This window comes from Sabethes cyaneus, chromosome 3 (genome assembly GCF_943734655.1).
Source record: "Sabethes cyaneus chromosome 3, idSabCyanKW18_F2, whole genome shotgun sequence".
NCBI classification, from domain to species: Eukaryota; Metazoa; Arthropoda; class Insecta; order Diptera; family Culicidae; genus Sabethes; species Sabethes cyaneus.
This window is the reverse complement of record NC_071355.1, coordinates 111,510,558-111,535,238: the sequence shown is the minus strand read 5'-3', so window position 1 is coordinate 111,535,238 and position 24,681 is coordinate 111,510,558. Positions and strand designations below refer to the sequence as shown.

General features: G+C 39.7%; 2 protein-coding genes across 5 annotated transcripts in view; one reads left to right on the top strand and one right to left on the bottom strand.

The window, feature by feature from the left end:
• The window catches only part of LOC128744243 (clathrin heavy chain), a 356,313-nt gene that overhangs the window by 108,142 nt on the left and 223,490 nt on the right, over positions 1-24,681 (top strand). The window contains exons 8-9 of one of the 4 annotated variants that reach the window (XM_053841097.1): positions 12,663-12,864; positions 12,923-13,032. The exons of the other annotated variants lie outside the window; for them this stretch is intronic. The gene's annotated coding sequence lies outside the window, so the exon portion shown is untranslated. The remainder of the gene's footprint in view (positions 1-12,662; positions 12,865-12,922; positions 13,033-24,681) is intronic. 4 annotated transcript variants of the gene reach the window in all.
• Positions 2,317-4,128, bottom strand: LOC128740019 (uncharacterized). The gene has a single exon (XM_053835530.1). The coding sequence runs from the start codon at positions 4,126-4,128 to the stop codon at positions 2,317-2,319; it is 1,812 nt and encodes a 603-aa protein (XP_053691505.1).

Below are 24,681 nucleotides of genomic sequence, written 5' to 3'. Positions count from 1 at the left end.
CATTCGATACCCTGATGCTCCCTCCCCTTTTCATTTACTATAATGATGGTATACAGTATTGCGCATTGCTCCCCTCAAGAGACTCACAGTCAAATAATTTTGCCACACTAATATATACTCACCCCAGTTTACAGTACACTTTTGCTAGTTGGAACTCGAAATCAACCGTACTTTAACTTCGGTCATTAAACGTCAATATTAGTTTTTCATTTCTATAGCAATTAATGTGAATTTACCCTAGATGCGTAAATTTAAAATGTCACTATGAAAACATGACGAAAAAAGGGTTATGAGCGAAATGCTACAAAATTATTGGACGTGTCGTTTCCATGCAGCGGGTATTTACTGTAATTCGATTTCCCATTCGAAGCGAGCAGCCTTTGTTGCTTTTTGTTTCCTTTTTACTGCTGGATTCGTTTATTTAGAACGAAATGGATAACGGGGGTTTACAAGTAATTGACCACAAATCAACTGGTGATGGAATTGAAGATGCATTTGTCGATTACAATTTAAAGCAACTAGAGGAAAATGCACGTGTGAAAATATTTTGACGTCTATGAATAAAATACCTAAGGTCTAAGGGGCAATGCAATTGACAATAATGTAATAAAATATGTGATGAATATACAATATATGAAGATATATGGGCAAAAATAGAACAATTTCACCAGCAGTCCTTCGAATGGAATAGAGTTGCATCATTTGAGTTTCCAAAAGTGCTTCCATAATTAATTTAATTTTTTTTTCTGGTACCTATCCATGAGCATTATTTAAACTGTTTTTCGGCCAGAGTTTTCACTGTAAGTAGGAGGCGCTTCATGAGCTAAAATAAAACAAATAATTAAAATAACTTATATTAAGCTTATCTACTAACAAGGCCGTGTGGCTCAGCCGTCAGTCAAACCCGCCGTTTTGAGATCAGGCAGCCGGGAACCATCCAGCATCTAATAGCTTGGTTATACTCAATAGAGCATTACCGGGCAGGGCCACGTGGAGGCACTAGGTAGGGGCTTCCGCATTTGCCTTCCCCGTTTCATACCCGGAACTCCGGAAGAAGTAAATGTAGGCAGAAAGATACTCAATGGGATATGCGATGCCTGTAATCGCATATCGGTCCCATATGCATTTTCATCGTTTTAGAGTTAAATATCAGATTCTCTCTTTTTCTTGCTTTACTATCCCCTAAGGCTGTGAACCATTTCGCGAAATTTTTAACTTTTTAGTTAAAATTTGACAGTTCGATGGTTATTTCTCCTCGAGTGGTTAAAATCAGTTCAGAATGCGAACAATTTCATATTTGACAGATTGATAGTTGTTTTACTCAATGACAGCATATATAAAGATATGTGGATGAATTTTTGGTGTTCATTTGCTCCTATTTGATAGATAAAATTTATCTCATTTCATTTCGGGTTGAATAAACAAATTTGTTATATGTGAAACATCCATACATTGGTGAAAAAAATTCAAGGAAAAACCAGTGAAACACACATCGAAGCTCTTTCCTCACCTGTGGCATATTTCATTGGCTCTCAGAACTTGGTTAAAACTAACCATGCTCCCGAGCAGGGTTATTTTCAAAAAACCATCGTACTGTCAAATTTTAACCAAAAAGTTAAAAATTTCGCGAAATGGTTCACAGCCTAAGAATACAAAAAAAGCTGTTTTTATTCCAAAAAGTCTGAAAAAATATGAAGACAAATTTACCCTTATTCTGCGAGGCGAGTGACGTGACTATGTTGCAGTCACCGCGAATCAGGTGACAATTGTCACCTAGGTGACTCGCCTTGTTACTTAGGTGACAAGGGTTTCTTACCTAGGTGACACGATTGTCGTATTGAGTCATGTGACTCGCAGAATAAGGGCAATTGTCCCATCTTAAAAATCGCATATCAGTCCCTCCAAATGTTTTTCCTGTGTATGGCCATATATTTTACTTCAATCCATATAAATAATATTTGTTGTCGTTTTTACGCTTTTTAATTATTAAAAGTCATCAGTTACCGTCAAACGGGGTAACTTGCAACAGAGGGGTAACATGCAACAACGCTATATCGATCCAATTTACTCTACTTTTTGATCTTATTGAGTAAAAGTCCGCACCGTTTCTGATTATTTGAAACTTTATTTTGAAATTACAAAAACGCGTTCACTCGCGTCGCGTACGTATATCGTTATAGCGTTGTAGTTCTTTTTTTCTTCTCTTATGATTATTAGCTTTTCTCTCCCGTCTACTCTCCGGCGCTCGTTAGTCCTTATGCAGGGTCGTAGTCTGCTCCATACATACTCCCCCCCCGGTGTGACACTGGTTTGTCATCACGGTCGCTCACTGCCTTCCACACGGATCTTTCTCAGTTTGGTAGTTGGCCGTCGATAGATCCCCGAGCATGTCTTCACATCAACCACTCTAACTATATCATCTTGCCCCGGATAACACTGTTCAATCAAACCCATCGGCCACCTTCCGCGTTCGTTAAGCATATCTGTTATATAAACAATATCACCTGGATTTAAATCACATCGTTGCTCTGTCCACTTCTGTTTAGGAATCAAGGTTGGCAAATATTCCTTAAGCCATCGTGTCCAGAACAAATCAATTAGTGCTTGTGCCTTTCGCCATTGCTTTCCCCAATCGAGGTCATGTTGGTCAAACACTCCAGGTGATTGTACATTGCTCGTAGCACCAGTCAAAATGTGGTTCGGGGTTAAAGCTTCTGGATCGTTTACGTCGGCAGAGACATACGTCAACGGTCTGGTGTTAACTAGATGTTCAGCTTCAGCTAACACCGTTTCCAATACCTCCTGTCGCGGGGCTCGTTCATTGAGGGTCTCTCTCAAAGCGGTTCGGATGCTCCTTATCAACCGCTCCCATGCGCCTCCCATGTGGCTCGCTGCGGGAGGATTAAATTTCCATTTGATTCCACGAAGTAGTACTGCATCTTTAATATCCGAGAAACTCAGGTGATCTAAAGCTTCTCTCAGTTCTCGATCTGCTCCTCGTAGGTTCGTTCCATTATCGGAATAAATTTCCTCTGGTTTACGACGTCTGGTGATCATACGACGGAGCGCCAAAATGCACGAGTCTGTAGTTAAAGAATGTGCCATCTCAACGTGTATGGCCCGAGTTGTCATACACGTAAATATTACGCCATATCTTTTCTCTCTGTGACGCCCAACAGTGACCTCAAATGGGCCAAAATAGTCCATACCACAGTACGAAAATGGTGGACAGTATGATTGAAGGCGACAATCGGGGAGTTGGCCCATCGCAGGTTGCAATACTTGAGGTTTCATCTTTCTACAATGTTGACAGTTATAAATTACCGTACGAAGTACGCTCCTAACCCTAACGATCCAGTAATTCTGTCTCAGTTCATTCAAAACAAGCTCTCTACCAGAATGGTTAGCCCGGCAGTGATAATGGAACACTAACAACCTTACAACATAACTATTTCCGTCCAGGATTATGGGATTTCTCGTTGCCGCATCGGTTTTCGCATTCATTAATCTACCACCCGCCCGCATGATTCCATCAACATCTAAAATTGGAGATAACTTGACTAATTTACTTGACTGCTTCAGTTGACTGTTATTTCGTAATGCTTTAATTTCCTCTGAGTATTGTTCATTCTGTAGAAACTTTATCCAACGTTTAACCGCTGCTTCTTCATCGTCCGGTGTTAATGGTAACTTGTCCCTCTTTTGCCAAACTTCGATAAATTTGTAGAAATATGCAGTTGCACGTATCAGCCTTTTCCAACTGCTAAACCTTAATGCATCTGATAATTCTACATTAAACTCAGTAACGATGTTGACTGCAATCACTTCATCCGAAAATTCCTGATGTGCTTCAAGCGTTTCTTCGGGATCTGAACATGCACACCAGTCTCGTTCATTTCGCTGTAAAAACTCGGGTCCTTGCAGATTTCCCAGTCCCGTATCTCTCGTTCCTTCATCTGCTACATTGTCTGTTGTGGAAATCCATCTCCAATCAGTTGGCGTAGACCGCTCCAATATTTCACCCACTTTATTTGCAACAAATGCCTTTAGTGCCTTTTTGGTGTTCAACCAGCAAATTACTGTTCTTGAGTCGGTCCAATAATACACTTTTTCTATTTTTCCGCGCATTTCCTCTTGTATCAGCAACGAAGGACGATACCCCAATCACGCTGCTTGGAGTTCCAACTTTGGGATTGTCATAGAACGCACTGGAGCTACTCTAGCTCGCGATGCAACGAAAGCAACATCAAACTGACAGAAGCCCTTTTGTACAACCCGTATATAGCCAACTGCTGCAAAGGCCTTCGAGCTTGCGTCACCAAAAATGTGTAATTCGACTCTATCGCTATCCTCAATATTTCTGCTATAGCAACGAGGAACTTGCGCATCAGTAACGGTTTTAAAATGACGTAACCAACATATCCACTTCTGTCTTGTTTCTCCATCCAACTGATCGTCCCAGCCAATGCCACATCGCCAAACTTCTTGCATTAAAATACGCCCACGAATAGTCAGTGGTGTAACAAATCCTAACGGATCGTATATAGACATAACTACAGACAACATCTCTCTTTTAGTAAGCACACGTTCGCCTGTCAAGAGTTTTGAATCAATCCGACCCAGCGTGGAAGAAAACAAAAAGCAATCACGTTCACTATCCCATAGTAGGCCTAGAACTCGTTGTTGACAATCTCCAACCTCAAAGGCGCTTGCTCGTAACTCCACTGGTATTGTTTTAGTCACTTCATTTGAACTGCAACGAAAATTCCGAATGATGAAGCCGCCTGCTCTGTGTACTTGGATAACATCCTGAATCAGTTCTGCTGCTCGACGTTCATCATCTTCGCTTCCCAACCAATCATCAACATAATGATCATTTACAATCAGTGCACAAGCTTCTGGATACGTATCAGCATGCCGTTCAGCGTTAAGATTTTTTATATATTGAGCAATAAACGGAGAAGAATTTGCTCCAAATATCATGGCTTTCATACGGTACGTCCTCGGGGTTTCGGCTGGATTTTCGCGGTACAGGAAACACTGCGAAACAGGACCACTTCGCAATCTAGCCCGGTAGCCCAAGTTCATCGGTCAGCTGTTGGATTTCAACCTGGATGCACACAAGGCCATATGAAAGCCCCGGTTGGCTGTAATAAATAACGTATTTGTTAGTTATGCATAATTCGATATGTTATTTTGTTATATAAGTTAATCTTGCACTTCCTTAAAAGAGTTTCTAACTCACTAGAAGTGCAATCCTTTGTCCACAGACAAACAGACGAGACACTCGCGATAATTCCATTGTCCAATCAAAAACCACTCATTTTTCAAAAAAGCATGTTTCGCAACATGGCTACACCGCGGCGCGCGGTCGTTGCTTTGAGTTTTCAGTATAATACCATAAAATGTACAAAACCCTACAGCATAAAACCCTGCAAATGCAAGCTAGTCCGCAACATGCATAACAGAGGGTGCTAGTGTGCAAGCAAAATATGCAGGACGATAGTTTTTAAAGGATTTTCTTCTAAGTGTCATGTCAGTTCGTCAGTGCTGTGTCTTACGTAAAAGAAGGTTTTGTGCCTTTGGGAGAAGAGGCTAAGTAGCTTCACTCCCAGGGGTTTTTCATTTCCCACAGGAGTCTTCATCTGCTATTTCGATACGGTGAAACATTTCAGCAATGTCCGCTATGAATCCGATTTTCCCTATACGGAACCGCATCAACACACCCAACAGTCGCTTTTAAAGATCAGGACCGGATAGGAGGGCACAGGGTGGCAACTCAACCAGGAAAACCGGGAAAACCATGAAAAGACCAGGAATTTTTTTTCACCAGGAAAAACCGGGAAAAAACCAGGAATTTTTACCGAAAACCAGGAAAAAAAATTAGATGCTTGCTGGTTGCTTAATTACTTGTGTGGTTATGTCCGCTGGTTCGACAAAACCAAAAAGTCTGCTTTCCCAACTGTCGATGATCATATGCCCTGGCTTTCACCTGTCGCCAGGAGAGATTTGCGTCAATAGTCTGAATCAGTTGACTGACGTTGACGGCGTAGCCCACCATTAGCCACTAGGTTTGCCTCTTCTGCTCTCCCAGTGGATTACAGTTGAGTCCAGGTTTCCTGCAGATTTCGTTCGATTCCCTTCTCAAAATATGTCAGATCTACTTCTACCTACGTTTCCAAATCTCTGTTTCTATCTGACGCTGGTGATATCAACGATCGAGTGTTAGGCCATCAAGCCCGAATAATGTATTCAGGCAACGATTAACGAAGACCTGCAGTTGTCTCCGATCTGATATGAGCACCAAACGTTCCAAAGTAAGATCCAAATAATCACCGCTAGTCATCCTGATTTGTTTGTCTATGTCGGTCTTGACACCACCGTCTGGAGTTGTCTGGCTCCCAAATCTTTCACTTGCTTGACCTCTACTGTGAAATTGGAGAAATTGTTATTGTTCACTCCCACTGACTTGGTCTTTGCGACGTTGTAGCACAGACCATTTAAATTTCTCTGCATATGATGCATATCCCAATGGCAATGCGAGAGCAAGAAAATGTCGTCGGTCAGCTCGCAGCGGTCAGCATTTAATTACTCCATTGTCAAAGAATTTCAGGGTAATCCTCGGTTAGGTTTGCTATCAATAGCAATAAAAATTTTATTCATAACGACGAGGAACGGTATGTAACCCTGTCTCACTCCTGTAGCAACCCTTATAGGGCCCCACAGAAGGTCATCGTGCAGCAATTTGCACGAAAGCATTTCAGGAACTTTTCTACGCCTTCCGCATACGCCGAGATGTGTTTGTGATTTAGTCGGTCAAATGCTTTTTCGAAATCAAGATGCACTAAAAGAAGGTAGTCCTGGATTTCGATGATTTGCTCCAATATTATACTGAGTGTCGTGACCTGATCTACACACGATCGACCGGCACGGAATCCAGCTTGCTGCTGCCGGAGAATAGCGCGGATTTTCTCCTGGATTCGCTCAAAAATCACCTTTCGGAGTACTACAAGAGCGGTACAGAAAAACCTGACGCCACCCTAGTTCCCACATTCAGATAGGTTCTGTTTCTTGGTGACTTACTGAAACGCCTTGCATCCAATCCACCGGGAATGTTGCAGTTTTGCAGATATTGCCAAAGAGCTGATGCAACATTTGCGATGACAATACTGGGCAAGCTTTCAGCATCTAGGCTGAAATGCAGACTATTCCTGGTGCTTTACAAGACTTCATATATTCAATTTCAATTAACAACGGCACCTCCAGGTTGACATGGTCGATACGACGTATTGTGGGCATTCCGCACTGCTGATTTTTCTAGTCTGCGGAATTTGAGACTCGGAAGAGTTTTTTAAATGTTTAGTTCAACGGTTAAGCTTGTCTCGGTCGGTCGGACGGTCGATCAGTAATTAGCCAGCTCTGCCCGTGACGACATACTCGCATTGGTGCTAACACCACTAAGGTAGCAAAAAATTTGTGCCTTAAGTGAATATGTCTGATGGTAGTGACCCTTTTCAACTAGTTAGTTGCCCCTGGCTCTTTTGTCCCGTTTACAGAACTTCTTAACAGCTTGGTGTATCTGGTGAATGACCCTTTGGGTTAAAACCACTCAAAAAAAAGCTTGGTGTATCGTTGATGGGTTGCTGTCTCAGTCGCCCTGGTTCGTGCACACTCAATCTTGGTTTTCGTTGTGTTTGGGATCAGGGTACGATCATTTTTATCGTTTATTCGCTTGGAATCTCGTAAGCCCCTTGTACCTCGATTAGTTCCAGTATTTGGAGCTACAAGCTGCTCACTTTTCTTGCCCATTGAGCCAACTGGCAAGACAAGTTGTTGGGCAAGGGTCTGTGAAGTAATCTGTGGCCACATTCCGCAACTCCTAATTTTACAAAATTGAATACTATGCTTTCAATTCGAGTTACAGAATGATTTAAATTTCAAATAAGTACGAACTTTCTCTTTAAAGTAGTTAATCGTACTAGATTAAGTTAACTTATGGAAACGGGTGGTTTCAATCCTCAAAAGGTTTCAGAATTTTTGGATCGGGTGGCACGTTCTTCATATTTATTTTGGATATTTGTGCCTCGCCGCTTTTGCCTTATCATCATCACTTACCTGCTGGGAAGGGAAGAGGACCAGGAGGAATGGGAGGGTTTGGATAGGAAAAAGTAAACGTCACAAAAACATTTAAATAAAAGAAAACCTACACACCTGAATAGAAATGCCAATACCGGGGGGTATTTCGAAAACCAGTTTTTCGGTATTGATGAAAACCGATAAAAGTTAATAATCGAAAACTACATTTAAAAATTTTATGATTTAAAGAAGATTTTTCTATAATCAATGATACTCAATTTCTTTCGGCATATCTAATTGACTAGTTCATTAAAAAAATTAAGTTTTAGAACGCGAAGAGAATTTATCATGTCGTCTCTTAAACGAGAACAAATGTTAATGAGTAAATTCTAATGAAAAAATTTGCGGAGGCAGAGAATCTTCATTCAGTGTGCTCGCAAAAAGGAAATAACTTAAAGAATTTTACTAGCAAAACATTCTTGATGCCTTGAAGAATATTACAAAGTCATATGTTTTTTTAAATCACGAATAGTGCGGTTAATTATAAAACGAATAAATTTATATATACGAACTTTCTCTGAAATTCTACCAATACAGTAAATCGAACAGCAGTTGTGCGAGGTGTTCCGAGAGCAGCTGTAGAGTCGTAAAGTTTACAATTTTTGCGGTACAGCAATTCGACAGCATCCTTGACTGGTTCTGGTACTGCAACGATTTCTTCATTCTTAATGAATTACTCATCGCATAACTACAGCGTATATTTACTTTTTAGATCAGGCAGAGGCGTTCGAAGCGATGATTGGTGCCCGTAGAATGGGCTCAGCCTTGTCAAAAGGCTATTCAAAGTAATCAGAAAGTTATTTCTATTCCAGTTTGTATTTGCAACCGAAGCTTCTTCCGTGGTTTGTTCTGACATTTCTTTAGAGTACTCCGTCAACTTTCACTGAAGATTTTCTGAACAGCTTCACTGTATATCGCATCCCAAGTAACCATAAGCATTAATCTAAAACCGTATATTGGAAATAATTCTGCATCCCAAGTGCCAAACTTTCGTATATTAGCAACTTTAATGCTTATAAAACGTATATTAACATTGTTGATGCATAGAGGCATTAACGTAAATCAGCATTAAAGAAAGCAATATATGCGCATATAACGTAACAATATAATGCATTTAGTCAATTGCATTAAACGAGCCGTAAGTGTTGATGAACGGCTTGTACTTGACTTCTTATTTTGCTATTCTGCGGCCACTATTTGTGCCCTCTTCCATCTGACGGTTGCCGTCTTTTTCTACCCTATTGGTAATGCAGAACAAGTAGGTATGATATGAGAGGGAATATCACCAAGATTTAAATATGACTAATTTCACCTCACTCAATCACATCCGCTATGGTTTAGATAGCAAACGTGCAAGGAAACGAATGAGGTTGCATGACTAACTCCCGGTTCGAGCCCTGTCTAGGTGGTAAGATTATTCAGCATTTCCAAAAATGGTTCTGTTTATCCTGCTCCCCTTGAGATGCAGCAAAAAAAAAAAATCGCTTGCTTTTTTAGTTTTTTAAATCCCGACCAAATCTATTTTTATTTACCATAACAAGCAAACGATATGCCATCGATACTTTTTCGATACGTCGATAATGTAGACAAAATGACGTTTCGTTTAAGCCTCAAACAAACACTGATAATGCTTATTGGATGCTTGTGGCGTAGCATTTTAACAACCCGCTATTTCGCCTTTTTAGCATTATGTGAGTTCTATAGAAGTATATAAAGAAAAATATGCTTTTAATCATAGTTCTGTATGCTTATACAATGTTGTCCAAGGACTAGTGTTTAGTGCTTACTGGTTACTTGGGATATTTCTTTTGTTGCGCTGTATTCTTAATTAATTGGCGCATTTCCTACTTGAAATTGGACCCGCTTTGCCCTTCGCAAAATGCTACGATCAAGAAGCATATGCCGCTGTACGGAGCTGAAAGTGTACAAAACCCTTATTTAACCGGTAGTTCTTTACAGACTTGAAGCTGTTACGGTGCTTGCAGTGGAAATACGCGCTCTTGTCGTGTTTGACTGGAAGATGCTGCGGATGATATTTGGCGGAGTACAAACTGAAAGCGGAGAGTGGCGGGAACGTTTTATGAATCACGAGCTACATACACTTCTTAGAAAGATTGCAATCGTATATCTGGCTAAAGTCAATAGGCTACGGTGGGTACCGGTGTAAAAGACAGACCCGGACGAGAAAAAGTATCTTGTCCTATTTTGTCTCGATTTTGCGTCTTTTGCAGATTTTTCTCATAATGTTTACCTTTAGCTGAAGTAGCCGACGCATTTTCATGAGAAAATTCTGCTAGAGAAGACTCACCGCCGGTTTCAATCCTAGTCGGTGTAGCAAAAAATTTATTTATCTTTACTCTAGAAAAAAAAGTAAAAGGGAATAGATAACCCGGCAAACTTTGCAGCATAATATTCAACACAAAAAACTTGTATTTTTCCATTCTTGATGCTAATTTTGTGAAAGCCAGGTTGGTTTGTTCAAAGCTATTTGAAAGCCAGGAATTTTTTTAAAATCGACCAGGAAAACCGGGACAAAACCAGGAATTTGAAATCACAGATTGAGTTGCCACCGGGCATCGTTTAGGCACATTCCATTAGATTTGGCAGCCGCGTCAAACACAACACGCACTTTTCCTGGCTTCATTGGATTCACGACAGGAAAATGCGAAAGGTACCATAAGTTGTGTCGCTTCACCTTTAGCTCATCTTCAGTAACTGGGACAGCGTATCCTTCCGAAATGTATTCATTTACTTTTTCTGTATATTTTCCAGAAATTCCGAGCTTTTGGATCTTGCGTTCGGTACACTTCAAGCGTGTTAGAGCCAATTTTTTGCTTTCTGGAAATCGCGTAGTGATTTTGTATGGCAGATTAACAACGAAGTGATTATTTACGAATTTTGCTGATTGTTCGATGTTATTCAACGCTCGTCGGTCATCTTCTGAGCGCTGACGGTCAACTTTGCTTTGAACGATGCCCATGTTTTCAAACAGAATATGTGAAGCGACGAGATTGTGTAAATCATCACCATTACAACATATGTTGACACTTTGTGATTCGTGCTGGTCTACATTATATGGTCCATGTACAGCCCATCCTAGCATACATTTTGAAATCGCTGGGGCCTGTTGTTCAGGTTGATACACTTCAGTCGCCTGTATGACTTTTATATGCAACTAGCTGACCCGACAAACTTCGTATTGCCACAAATTAACCTGTGTTGTACATAAATCATGAATCTCGGATGATCTTTGTCACAATCTCATATTTTGCAAGCCCCCCAGTGGGCGGCGCTTCCGACGGCGGGTCACCGGCAACACTCGCGACCGTCTCGTCCTGAATGATCTAGTGTTACTATAGATAGTTTTTGTGGTCTTGTATTGACTAATGTTTTATGGAAGAGTCTCGAATTTCTCGAGTTCGATTAGTTTTTGAGTTTCGGAAAAATTTCTGTTTTATTTGTATGAGAGTCCATATCCCCCTACCACAGGGGTGGGAGGTCTCTAACTATCGTAAAATAAATTCAAGACTCAAAAATCTCCCACATGCCAAATTTGGTTCCATTTGCTTGATTAGTTCTCAAGTTATAAGGAAATTTGAATTTCATTTGTATGGGAGCTCCCCTCTTAAAAGGGGAAGGGGTCGTAATTCACCATAGAAAAAATTTCTGCCATCTAAAACTCCCACATGCCAAATTTGGTTCCATTTGATTGATTAGTTCTCGAGATAAGAGGAAATTTGCATTTCATTTGTATGGAAGCCCACCCTCTTAAAGGGGAGATGGGCCATAACTCGCTTTCTAAAGAAGAGAGGGGTCTCAATTCACCATAGAAAAAAATCTTGCGTCCAAAACCACTTACATGTCAAATTTGGTTCCATTTGCTTGATCAGTTCTCGAGTTATGAGGAAATTTGTTTTTCATTTGTATAGAAGCCTCCCCCCCCCCTCTTAAAGTGGGGAAATCCATAGAAAATATACCATAGAAAATATTCTTGCCTACAAAAACACCCACATGATAAATTTGGTTCCATTTGCTTGATTAGTTCTAGAGTTATGAGGAAATTTGTATTTCGTTTGTATGAGAGCCCCCCTCTTAAGAAGGTAAGGGGTCCTAATTCATCATAGAAAAAATGGTTGCCTCCAAAAACACCCACATGCCAAATATGGTTCCATTTGCTTGATTAGTTCTCGAATTATGAGGAAATTTGTATTTTATTTGTGTAGAAGCACCCCCTCTTAAAGTTGGGAGGGGTCCTAATTCACCATAGAAAATATTTTTGCCTCCAGAATCCTCCACATGCCAAATTTGGTTCTATTTGCTTGATTAGTTCTCGAGTTATGAGGCAATTTGAATTTCATTTGTATAGGAGCCCCCCTTCTAAAGTGGGTAGGGGTCCCAATTCATCATAGAAAAAATTTTTGTCTCCAAAAACACCCACGTGCCAAATTTGGTTCCATTTGCTTGATTAGTTCTCGAGTTATGACGAAATTTATTTATTTATTTATTTATTTATTTATTTGCTATAGGTCTTCCGCCAAGGCAGTACAGACACATCTTATCTTAATTTTAAAAGTTCATTCTTACACCTAGTTTTACAAATGTTAAAATCAAACACGTGGTTTACTTCATTGAACAGCCGACAACACCAATCCAATGGATTATTCTGGCCATACTGAGTTCGATGAGCCGGAGTCCAGAGGAGAACTCGATTTCGGAGAATACGACGAGGTACATTAAAGTTGATTTCTTCCAATAGATTGCTACAGTCGATTATTCCCATCAACAGGTCAAAGATGATTAGTCTCTGAGAAGTTCGTCTTCTTTCAGCAAGCGTGCTTAGGTTTATCAGTCGACAACGATTTTCGTAGGCAGGAAGACGCAAAGGATCCTGCCATGGTAAATGACGCAAAGCAAATCGAATGAAAGAGCGCTGAATACTTTCAATTTTGTTGATATGTCCTATTTGGTACGGTGCCCACACTGGTGCTGCGTATTCCAATATACTACGAACTAGTGAACAGTATAACGTTTTTAGAGCATAGACGTCTCTGAAATCTGAAGCATTCCGTCGTACGAAGCCAAGTACAGCATAAGCTTTTGATGTCACTATACTGATATGCTCGTCAAATTTCAACTTGATGTCAAGTGTAACACCCAGATCTTTGATAGAACTGCAACGTTTCATTTCAGTTCCGTTCATTTGATATGTGAAAAGTTGAGGGTTACGGAGGCGGGAAAAAGTGATTACGCTGCATTTAGTTATATTTACCTCCATGCCGTTTGTAACACACCAGCGCAGAAGGTTATTCACATCTCGCTGTAGAGCATCGTGATCGAGAGAACTTGTGATGGTACGAAAAATTTTGAGATCGTCGGCGTATAGTAATTTTTCGGAATCAAGGCTATCACAGATATCATTAACGAAAAGTACGAAAATTAATGGCCCTAGAATGCTGCCTTGAGGTACTCCAGAAGGTATATCGAAAGAGTACGATTCAGCTCCGTTGAGGTTCACAAAGGCAGTACGACCTGTTAAATACGATAGTAGCCAGTTTGTTATCCATACAGGTAGGCCAATGCGCTTCATCTTCTCGATTGCTAACAGGTGCGGAACCTTGTCAAATGCCTTGGAAAAGTCTATATATATTGCATCTATTTGTAAGCGTTTCTCTATGCGTTTTGAAATATCCGTTACGAAACTCATCAAGTTTGAGACAGTCGATCGGTTTCTAACAAAACCATGTTGATACTCAGTAATTGCATTATGAACAGCCGAGTATAACCAATGGTGCACGATTTTTTCAAAAACTTTTGAAATGCTGTTCAGAATCGAGATTCCCCTGTAGTTTTCAATGTTATTCCTGCTACCAGACTTATGAATTGGTGTAATTGACGCATGCTTCCATATACTAGGGAAAACTCCACTGGTGAGAGAGCTGTTAAAAATCATTGTAAGCGGCTTCGCCAGAGCTGTAGCAGATTGCTTCAGAAATAATGGAGGCAATCCATCGGGACCAGGTCCTTTAGAGGAATCTACCGCGGCAAGAGCACTCGCAACTTCACCGGTCGATAATGTTATAGAAGCTAAAAACAGGTTCAGCATCCGTACGTTGCTGATCGCTTCACGTTGCGTTGTCGGAGGGTCGTTGCAGTACACAGTTTTGAAGAAATCAGCAAATAAGTTCACAGAATCTTCTGCTTTGGATGATTTTCTATCACGATATAAAAGGTTTGATGGGATTCCTTTTGAATGCTTGCGACTTTGGGCGAAATGCCAGAACGAAGAAGGGTCTTGTTTTACTTTTGATTCAATCCTATTTATATACTCCCTGAAACAAGCATTCCGATTTGCCTCATATTGTTGTTCGAGATGATGGAGAGATTGTTTGTTTTGGTCTGATCTGTGCTTGAAAAACCGTTTGCGTGCTTTTCTTAGTCGATTGCGAGAATGGTTTAATTCCGGGTTCCACCACGGTTGATGATTGTTGGGCATTTTCCGAAGTTTTTTAACAGGTACGTGCTCGTTGATCAGAAGATTAATTGAATTATAGAAGCGAAGGACTGCTTCGTCAGTAGGGCAATGCTCGAGAAGATTGTGCCAGTTAATATTTGCTATGGCATCATTGATAACATTGTAGTCGCAGCGAGAGAAATCGTATTGCCACACGTCAGGAGACTTTTCACTATCGGTATTCCGAACGTCGAGTATTAAAATAAATGGAACATGGTGTACGTCAATTCTCAGAACAGGTGATGGCGGCTCGAGGATTTCACAGCAATTCACGTTGTTTACAAAAGCTAAGTCAAGCAGTCTGCCATTTTGGTTGGGCAAATTGAAAATCTGCATAAGTCCGTTTTCTAGCAGTGATTCTGTTAGAATAGCTTCCTGTTCTGAAGATACGTTTGTCGGTAGATAGCTTTTTATATCAGAGTCAAAATGCCAAGTAAGACTCGGCAAGTTGAAGTCACCAAGCAAGATTACAGAGTCAGCGATTTTGGAGATGTCGGTCAGCCTTCTAACACAAGCGCAATGTTCACCGTAGATAGATGGGTCGGAGCCCGGCTTGATATAAACGCAGCAAATATAATATTTGTATTTCGTTTGTATAGGAGCCCCCCCTCTTAAAGTTGGGAGGGGTTCTAATTCACTATAGAAAATATTCTTGCCCTCGACAACTTTCACATGCCAAATTTGGTTTCATTTGCTTGATTAGCTCTCGAGTTATGAGGAAATTTGTATTTCATTTGTATAGGAGCCCCCCCTCCTAAAGTGAGGAGGGGTCCCAGTTCATAATAGAAAAAATTTTGTTCTCCAAAAACACCCACGTGTCAAATTTGGTTCCATTTGCTTGATTAGTTCTCGAGTTATGAGGAAATTTGTATTTCGTTTGTATAGGAGCCCCCCCTCTTAAAGTGGGGAGGGGTTCTAATTCACCATATAAAATATTCATGCCCTAGAAAACTTTCACGTGCCAAATTTGGTTCCAATTGCTTGATTAATTCGCGAGTTATGAGGAAATTTGCATTTCATTTGTATAGGAGGCCCCCTTCCTAAAGTGGGGAGGGGTCCCAGTTCATCATAGAAAAATAATTTGTCTCCAAAAACACCCACGTGCCAAATTTTGTTCCATTTGCTTGAGTAGTTCTCGAGTTATGAGGAAATTTGTATTTCGTTTGTATAGGAGCCCCCCCTCTTAAAGTGGGGAGTGGTCCTTATTCACCATAGAAAATATTCTCGCCCTCGAAAACTTTCACGTGCCAAATTTTGTTCCATTTGCTTGATTAGTTCTTCAGTTATGAGGAAATTTGAATTTCATGTGTATAGGATCCCCCCCTCCTAAAACGGGGAGGGGTCCCAATTCATCATAGAAAAAATTTTTGTCTCCAAAAACACCCACATGCCAAATTTGGTTCCATTTACTTAATTACTTCTCGAGTTATGAGGAAAATTGTGTTTCTTTGGTACAGGAGCCCCCCCTCTTAAAGTGGGGAGGGGTCCTAATTTACTATAGAAAATATTCTTGCCCTCGAAAACCTTCACATGCCAAATTTGGTTCCATTTGCTTGATTAGTTCTCGAGTTATGAGGAAATTTGTATGGAAGCCCCCCCCCCCTTTTAAAGAGGAGAGGAGTTATAATTCCCCTTATAAAGAGGGGAGGGGTCTCAATTTACCATAGAATAAATTCTTGTCACCGAAAACACCCACATGCCAAATTTTGTTCTATTTGCTTGATTAGTTGTCGAGTTATGCAGAAATTTGTGTTTCATTTGTATGGGAGCCCCCCCTCTTAGTGGGGGGAGGGGTTTCTAACCATCACTAAAACCTTTCCTGGCCCCAAAAAACCTCTACATGCATATTTTCATGCCGATTGATTCAGTAGTTTTCGATTCTATAAGGAACATACGGACAGACAGACAGACAGACAGACAGACAGAAATCCTTCTTTATAGGTATAGATTGTCCTATTAGTAACAATGGAGCCCTCCCGCATAGAAATGCATAACGAATATTAATGTAAAAACATTACGGTTACTATGAATTTTACTGTTTACAACACTTTATGCTGTAACTTCACTTTTCATATTAATGTAAAAACTTTACGATTACAATGAATTTTATTGTTTACTACACTTTATGCTGTAACTTCACTGTACCGTTCTTGGAAAAATTTTCATATAATTCGGCAACAATGCAAATTGTTTAGAAGCAGGAAATAATCTCTATCTAAGGTCCAATCCTTGGCAGGTTGAGTTATTTGTAGACACAAATTGTATCTCTTCCTCCGTCTACTGTAGAAACCAGCGATCGAGAAGTTTAATCTAATTCGTTTTACTGACGGGACGACGACACTATGCAGGCGCTTGCGACTTACTTGTTCGTCTGTCGTCAACATATTAGCCGCGATTTTTAACGCGGGTATTCGAGGAAAGGCTCCGCTCCTATGGATTAGACCTCGTTGTTTCTACGTCTTGACATCGAATGAGGTGTCAGGCATATAATTAAGTTTTTATAACGGTAGATTTTACAATTGAAAGGGAACGATAGAAGACAGTAATAAAACAAAGAGTCGATAGGATATAACAGATTGAGATAAGGCGTGAATGGGAAAGAGCGGAATTTGTTTATGTAGGTGTACTGACCTCTAATACTTTCCTAATATGAGCGATGAATGCGGCTCGAAAATCATAATAGTTCGAAGCCTATCAAATTCATTATATCTTCAAAAACATGAAATACCGTAATTAATCAGCCGGTTTTATTTTGTCCTAATAATCCAAAAGCCTACAATTTTTTTGCAGAACTCACCTTAAATTTCATTGTAACTTCGTTGTAAAACAATGTAACACTTATAGTGAATGTACCACAAATTTTACTGTTTTTGGTTTTTATTTGTATGGGAAAAAGTCGAAAAATTTAGTGTTACATCACTTAATCACCCCCTTATTCGCTGTAAAATTGGCGGTTTCCATTAAAATTTACTGTGAAAACAGCGGTATTCATGGTAACTTCAGTGTAACTTTTACAAAGATTTTCACTGTTTCAATGTGGTTTTTCGAAGTTTTTTAATGTTTGTAACAGTGAAATTTAATGTTTTTTTGCTATACATTTTTATTCGGGCTACCATCCAAGCATTCTAAGTTGGCGGTTTTCACTTACGGAAATTTTGAAATCATTGCTGCTATGTCAACTCGTTTTCCGTTCAAATTCAAATTATGCACCGTGCGGACTCCTTGGAGCGTAACGAACCGTTCCTTTGGTTCTTTCTGTCCAATATCTAACTGTACTACCTCTGAATTATCGTCTGATCGCTTCGAACCACCCATCAGAATACAACACAATGGTTTTCGGTAACCAGCTATCCCAACAAATTGAGCAAGAGCAGAGTCGATGAGCGTCAAACTAGAGCCTTCGTCTAACAAAGCGGGTACGATCGTAGTGCCCTTGGTACCACGAATACGAACAGGTATAATCTTCAAAAGAGCTTGATGTGGGTTAGCTATACCGAGAGCAACTGCGTTCACACCACTTTGCGTTACTGTGACCGGAATATTTATTTTCTCTCCCTTATGCAACAATCCATGGTGGTAACGAGTACAGCCTTCTACAGGACATTGTTGTCCTCTCTCACATCGTCCACTATGCGAACGTAGACAGCAGAAGCACAGCTTATTTTCAATTGCTAGTTGGTACCTACGTTTCGGATCCGATTCCTTAAAGATATTACAAGACGTGATATCATGGTTTTCCTTTTGACAAGATTTGATTTCCATTCTCCGAATGTCTTGCCGATAGCTAAAGCTATTTGTACGTGCTGTCTCTTCGAACATACCTCCAACCGCCAGTGTATAATTGACACATGAAGCATACTTGACTGTTTGTTGTACCCATTCTGCAAAGTCGTTCACTGGTCGGCTCTATGATTTTATTTTCGGTAACGTATTGACCCCACATCATCGCCTGATACTGCGGAAGTTTCTGCAGCAACAAACAAAGAAGCTCAGGGTTATAAATGTGATGTTTTAACCCTTTGATGCCAACAGTTAAATTTCGTACTACACCGTCGAAGTCAATAAACGATTCCCAATTGGTAATGGCTGGAAGCGTTTTTATTTCTTGAATAAGCACACGTAATAGCAACTCCGGCCTTCCGAAACGAAGTTCTAGAGCTTTTACTATTTCTTCAGCATTCGTTGATGTCATAAGCATGTGTTGAACAGCTTCTCTTGCTTTTCCAGTCAAACGTTTATTCAGCCGAACCACATTTTCAATTTCGCTGTATTCTCCGGCTGCGGTTGTGACACGGTACTGGTTAATAAACAAAGGCCACTCTTTAATATTACCATCGAAATTCGGTAGCGATTGTCCACTTGTAGTTCTCGCCAACATCCTTTGCATCGATTGGGTGATTTGAAGAATTTCATTATTTACACTGTAATTTACTTGTGGGCGTATACGATCCTGACTTGTATGGCTCCCACTAGATTCTGCTTCCGCACGCCTGTTCCTGGCGAAAGGACGTTCGTTTGTTGAATTTTTCTGTGTCTGTAGATCCAAAATCCACTGCTGCACCCGATTTACTGGATCTGTCTCCTGCACGTTATGAAGCCACTGGTCAGTTCGAGGGTCACCAGAACCAGACTTTGTTTGTGCCAACTCTTCTGCCAATGCTGCCTCTGCAATTTTCAGCTCCATCTCGGCTTTCAGCATCTTCTCGGCACGCTGCTTTTTTCCCGTGCTTCTTCCTCTTCCAACTCGGCTAATTTTTTTTCAGCATCCAATTTCGCACGCATCAGTGTGACCTGCACGGTTCTGCTTGACGTATTACTATCAGCAACGGATGGCTCTTTGGAGAATGGATTACTAGCTCGACTTTTGTCCGTAAATCCGTATTCTGTAGGTTGGTTTATCAACGACGGCTGGTTTATCGAAACTCGTGGTTGGTAGCCCAAACATGTAGCTCCTTCCGCAGATGCATCACTTAACCTTAGAGCGGTCGCGTTAAAAAAAGTTACATAAGCGGTCGCGTCGTGTACTGAGTACACGGCGAATAATACTGCCTATATCTCAGGACTGACATGAAATAGAAGGTTGCGGTTTTCGAAAAAGTTGTTTATCAATTTAAGACGCATCTGGAAACGAACAATAAAGTTTGAAAACTGATCCGCTAGATGGCGCAAATGGCGACCAAAACAAATGATTCTAGAATCTCGATACTAGAATCTCTAATATCTCGGGACTGAGAAGAGATAGACGATTGCTGTCTTTGGCAAAGTTGTTTATCTGGACGAGATCAATCTGACTGCGGATAACAAAATTCGGAACTGATACGGTAGATGGCGCTTATAACGAGCATATTGAGTTTTTTTTGGAATATCTCAGATTCGTGACGAGATAGACTGTTATTGTGTTCTACAAAGTTATTTGTTCGAACAAGACACATTTGGAAATTCATAACAAAGTTTGAAACTGTCTCAGTAGGTGGCGCGCGTGGTCAAATTATAATCTTATGATGATATCTCATGACCATGATACGATAGAAAGTGGCGGTTTTTGACAAAGTTGTGTGTCTAGACAAGACGAATTTGAAAATGATCGGTCAAATTCAGAACTGTCCTGCTAGATGTCGCAGTTGGTAAAATCATATTTCTTTTTGCGATATCTCAGCTTATGTCGAATAAACGGTAAAATGGCTTATCTGGTCTGGAAAAGAACACCAAAATGTTTGTAAATAGTATTCTTTTGACGATTTTCCCAAAACAGAGTTTGTGAATCATCGACAATGTTGACAAACTGAATAATGCACATATCACCTAGGGATACATGATACTTATTCAACTTACCCAAGTAGCACACTTACGATACTTTTATTTAAATCAATTTATTAATGACTCACATTAGTTGTATAACAATTAGTTGTACAGTTTTATAATGAGTATGTTATTAGGGAAGCTTGCTATGGTATGTTGAGGTAATGCTTTAAACATTAGAATGTTAGAATTATGTTGACACTTACCATAAAACAATACAAAACGAGCATTTGTTTGTTTTATTTCCTGCTATGATAATGAGAATGAAAAATGTACATTAGATTCCTAACAATTCTATAATATTCTTATTACGGTCACTTATATCATACAGGAAATAACACACACGTAATACAAGGAAAGAGTAAAGAATTCGAGCCCAATGAAAAAAGCAAGCTGTTTTGAAATGAGTATCAAGAGAGTGCACTTCAGTCGTGTTGTCGCGTTAGCAAAACAAATAGCTTTGGTTTTATCATCACGCACACGTTAATAATTGCAAGCATCAACGTTGCCATTATGCCTGTCTGCCAAGTTAACTCCGGGATACGTTGCTGGCCCAACAAGCCACTCGTCGTATGTTCGAGTCTCGACTGAGCGGTGCCGCTTCAGAGTTAATAGGATCTTTGCACTAGCCCAGTGATTTTCCTGTACTCTAATAACCGGCAGCGATATCTATCGATAAAGAAGGGTCAAGTTCTGAAGGACGTTTATATCCATGCATGGTTTTGCTTTGCTGATAAATCTAGATTTTACCAGATTTTTTATTGCATGCCAGACAAAGTTCTAAATCTTCCAGATATTTGGTAATGTCCCAGATTTTTGCCAGATTTTTGTTTCTCCGTTCTGCAAAGGAGTCATCGCTCCTAATTTCAGACAACATTTTGTACCGGCGTTGATCAAAACTGGCAAGACGTTTCCCGAAAAAGTCCTCCCCATCGGTCAAATTGATCGCCAGATTTTGACATTTATTCGTGTTTGCCAGGTTTTCGAATAAACCTATTAGCGACCCTGGGAAGAATAGGGACTCAAACACTCTAAAATATTTTTTTAAGAATGTGATGGAAACGCAGCACGGGTTTCCAGGAATCTTGTTCTGGTGATATTTCTATATAGACGATGTAGACGACGAAATTGCTTCGTCAAAAGCATTTTGATCAGTCTGTGCTCTTCATCTTGTCTTTTGATAAAAGTTGAAGCAATACGTATCAATTGCTTCTTTCAGGAAACCATAAAAATAGCTGTTGATTGACTGGAATTGACAACGCCTTCGATGATGAAAAGGACAACGATACGTTATCTAACGTGTTTTGACTACAGAAACCACTTTGTAGCGAACAGCAGTGTTCTATGCCATCATGGTTCCGCAATATTCCGAAAATAATTTGATTTTCTCATCATCTCCACCTACTACTACTTCATTCCGAATTTAATTTACCTTCATCGGAAGCATATTGACATGATAAACAACTTTGTCGAAAACATCAACCTTCTATCTCGTCATGGTTCGGAAATATCGCCAAATGAATTAAATTTCACCGTATACTCCATCTAGCGGACTAGTTCCAAACTTCAGAGTTCGTTACCAAATGCGTCTTGGCTTTACAAACAACTTTGTAGTAAATAGTAACCTTTTAGCTCATTACGGTTTTAAAATATTCTTAAATGAATTTAATTGCTTCATTATTAGCGCCATCTAGCGAATCAGTTCCGAATTTTGTTGTATATCACGGGATGTGTCTTAACTAGATAAGCAACTTTGTCGAAAGTCGCAACCTTCTAACTATTCACAAACTTGAGTTATTGCCCGCCGTGTACTCAGTACACGACGCGACCGCTTGCGTAACTTTTTTCATTTCAAAAAAGTTACGTTAGTGGTCGCGCTGGTGTACTGAGTACACGCGCGCGGACACACCATTTTTACAAGCATCTTTCGACCACTTTTTTTATTTCTTTTTTCTATATTTTGGCATCATTAGAAAGAGGAAGAGTAGATCTTCGAATACAACCAAAACCTGGAGTGATTTGATTAAAATTTCGATGATTTTTTCGCGTTTTTCGAAAACGCGTGTACTCAGTACACTAGCGCGACCGCTCTAGGGTTAAGTAGAAAATTCGCTGCATTATCGCAGCTGCCAGCTTTCCCATTGGATCATCTTTTCCAATTGGAATTTCGAGTAGCTCACAGGTCTTTTCAACATTTTTCTGATCAGCATTTTCTATAAGGTTCAACCTCAAACTGAGGAGAGTGCATGTCGAAATCAAAATTTTCAAATTTTTGCACTTTTCTCCTTATCCAGTTAAGTGTGGTACCGAATAGGATTCGATGGAAGAGCCGAAGGTCCTGTGGCTGTGCAGCATCCACATTATCTGCAATGCGACTTTCACCGGCAAAATATACATTTTCAAATCGCTATTCAATTAACGAAAAACTCGAGGAAAAAATGTACTCCGCCGCGTGTAAATTCAATGTCGAAGGACCAAATATATTGAGTAAAAGTCCGCACCGTTTCTGATTATTTGAAACTTTATTTTGAAATTACAAAAACGCGTTCACTCGCGTCGCGTAGGTATATCGTTATAGCGTTGTAGTTCTTTTTTTCTTCTCTTATGATTATTAGCTTTTCTCGCCCGGCGCTCGTTAGTCCTTATGCAGGGTCGTAGTCTGCTCCATACAGATCTGTTACTTCAATTTTTAATCTATATCAGTCACTGAATCTTGTTGTTAACAGTTCAAAGAGGCCTTAGATATTGTTATGTTGATTTTCTGCTGTCTTAGTGATTTTTAAAAAATACCACACGATGGTGTCAAATTCATCGTCAATTTTTCGTCAGTAAAACGTTTGTGTCGCCCACAGGTACTTCAAATAAAAGAAGCCTAACATACATTTTTTATAGTAAAATGAACAATAAGGAAACAAAATAATTGATTTATGATGACTAGTTTTATCTATTATCTTGCTTGTTACCACATTATTCGTAAAACAAGTACTTAAACGGGGTAACTTGCAACAGCTGGTAGATATAAAAAGCTGTGTTCCGTTAGCTTCAAGAGGCAAGTTATCATTTAATTTTGCATCAAACAATACTAAAGCACACCTGAAGAGTGTAAGATACTTTCGGTAAGTTGCAAATATGCCAGTTTTTCTCTGGATATACTGAAAATGGCCATAGAAGAGGCTAAAAAGAAAATAACCTCACTTAGAGAATCGACCAGCAATATGACTGCTTTTAATTACGATCACTAGTAACGTAATGAACATTCATATATTACGTAACCAAGATATCGATGATTTTTAACTCTCCCGCTAGACTTCATAACGCGATTTTGCATAGTGGATATACGACGTGTAATGCGTTGTTACACAACTCCCGCTTCCCTAAGTGCTTTACATAATATGTGAATGATCCTTAAAGAAGCCAGCTCTATCGGATCCAGACAAGGAATATCAACCGCATGAATAATATAAAAAGTTGTTTCTGTAAATTCCGTTACGGGACTCATAATTTTTTTTCACCAACGTGACATAGGACATTTATCCATATATATAGCAAAAGCATTAAAAATCGCAAGTCGGATTATCTTGCACATTCAAGTCAAAAGGAACTGATATAAATCTTTAAATTCGTTCAATTTCCAAAATATATTGCTTGTTGCAAGTTACCCCGTTTAAAGGGTTACTAATAACAAGTTAGTTAAAAAATTCTTGCACTCGTAGATGAGAACTGTTGCAAGTTATCCCGTTTGACGGCAATTATTAAATACAGGGTTGTTTCAAAGAAATTCCATACGAAATTTAATTGAGTAATTTTCGTTGAAACGGGGCCACTAATGACACGTGCAGGATGGCAACTCAACCAGGAAAACCGGGAAAACCAGGGAAAGACCAGGAATGTTTTTTCCACCAGGAAAAACCGGAAAAAAACCAGGAATTTTCACCCAAAACCAGGAAAAAAATTAGATGCTTGCTGGTTGCTTAAGGGGGCATAGTACTTTTTCATTTTAAAAAAATCGAAATTGTTTTTATTGATTGTATCGAAAGATTAACATTTTGACCATATGTGTTTTAAGTCATTTCGATGCATTCTAAAAATTGAAAAAGTTACTGCTATTTGTACCGCACATGTCTGGAGCGATTACACAGCGAATAAAAACTTTAACGTCGTTTTTCTCGAAACCAGGTTTTGAAAGTCGGTACCATAAATATCTCAAGAACTTCTCAAGCAATTCTCATGATTCT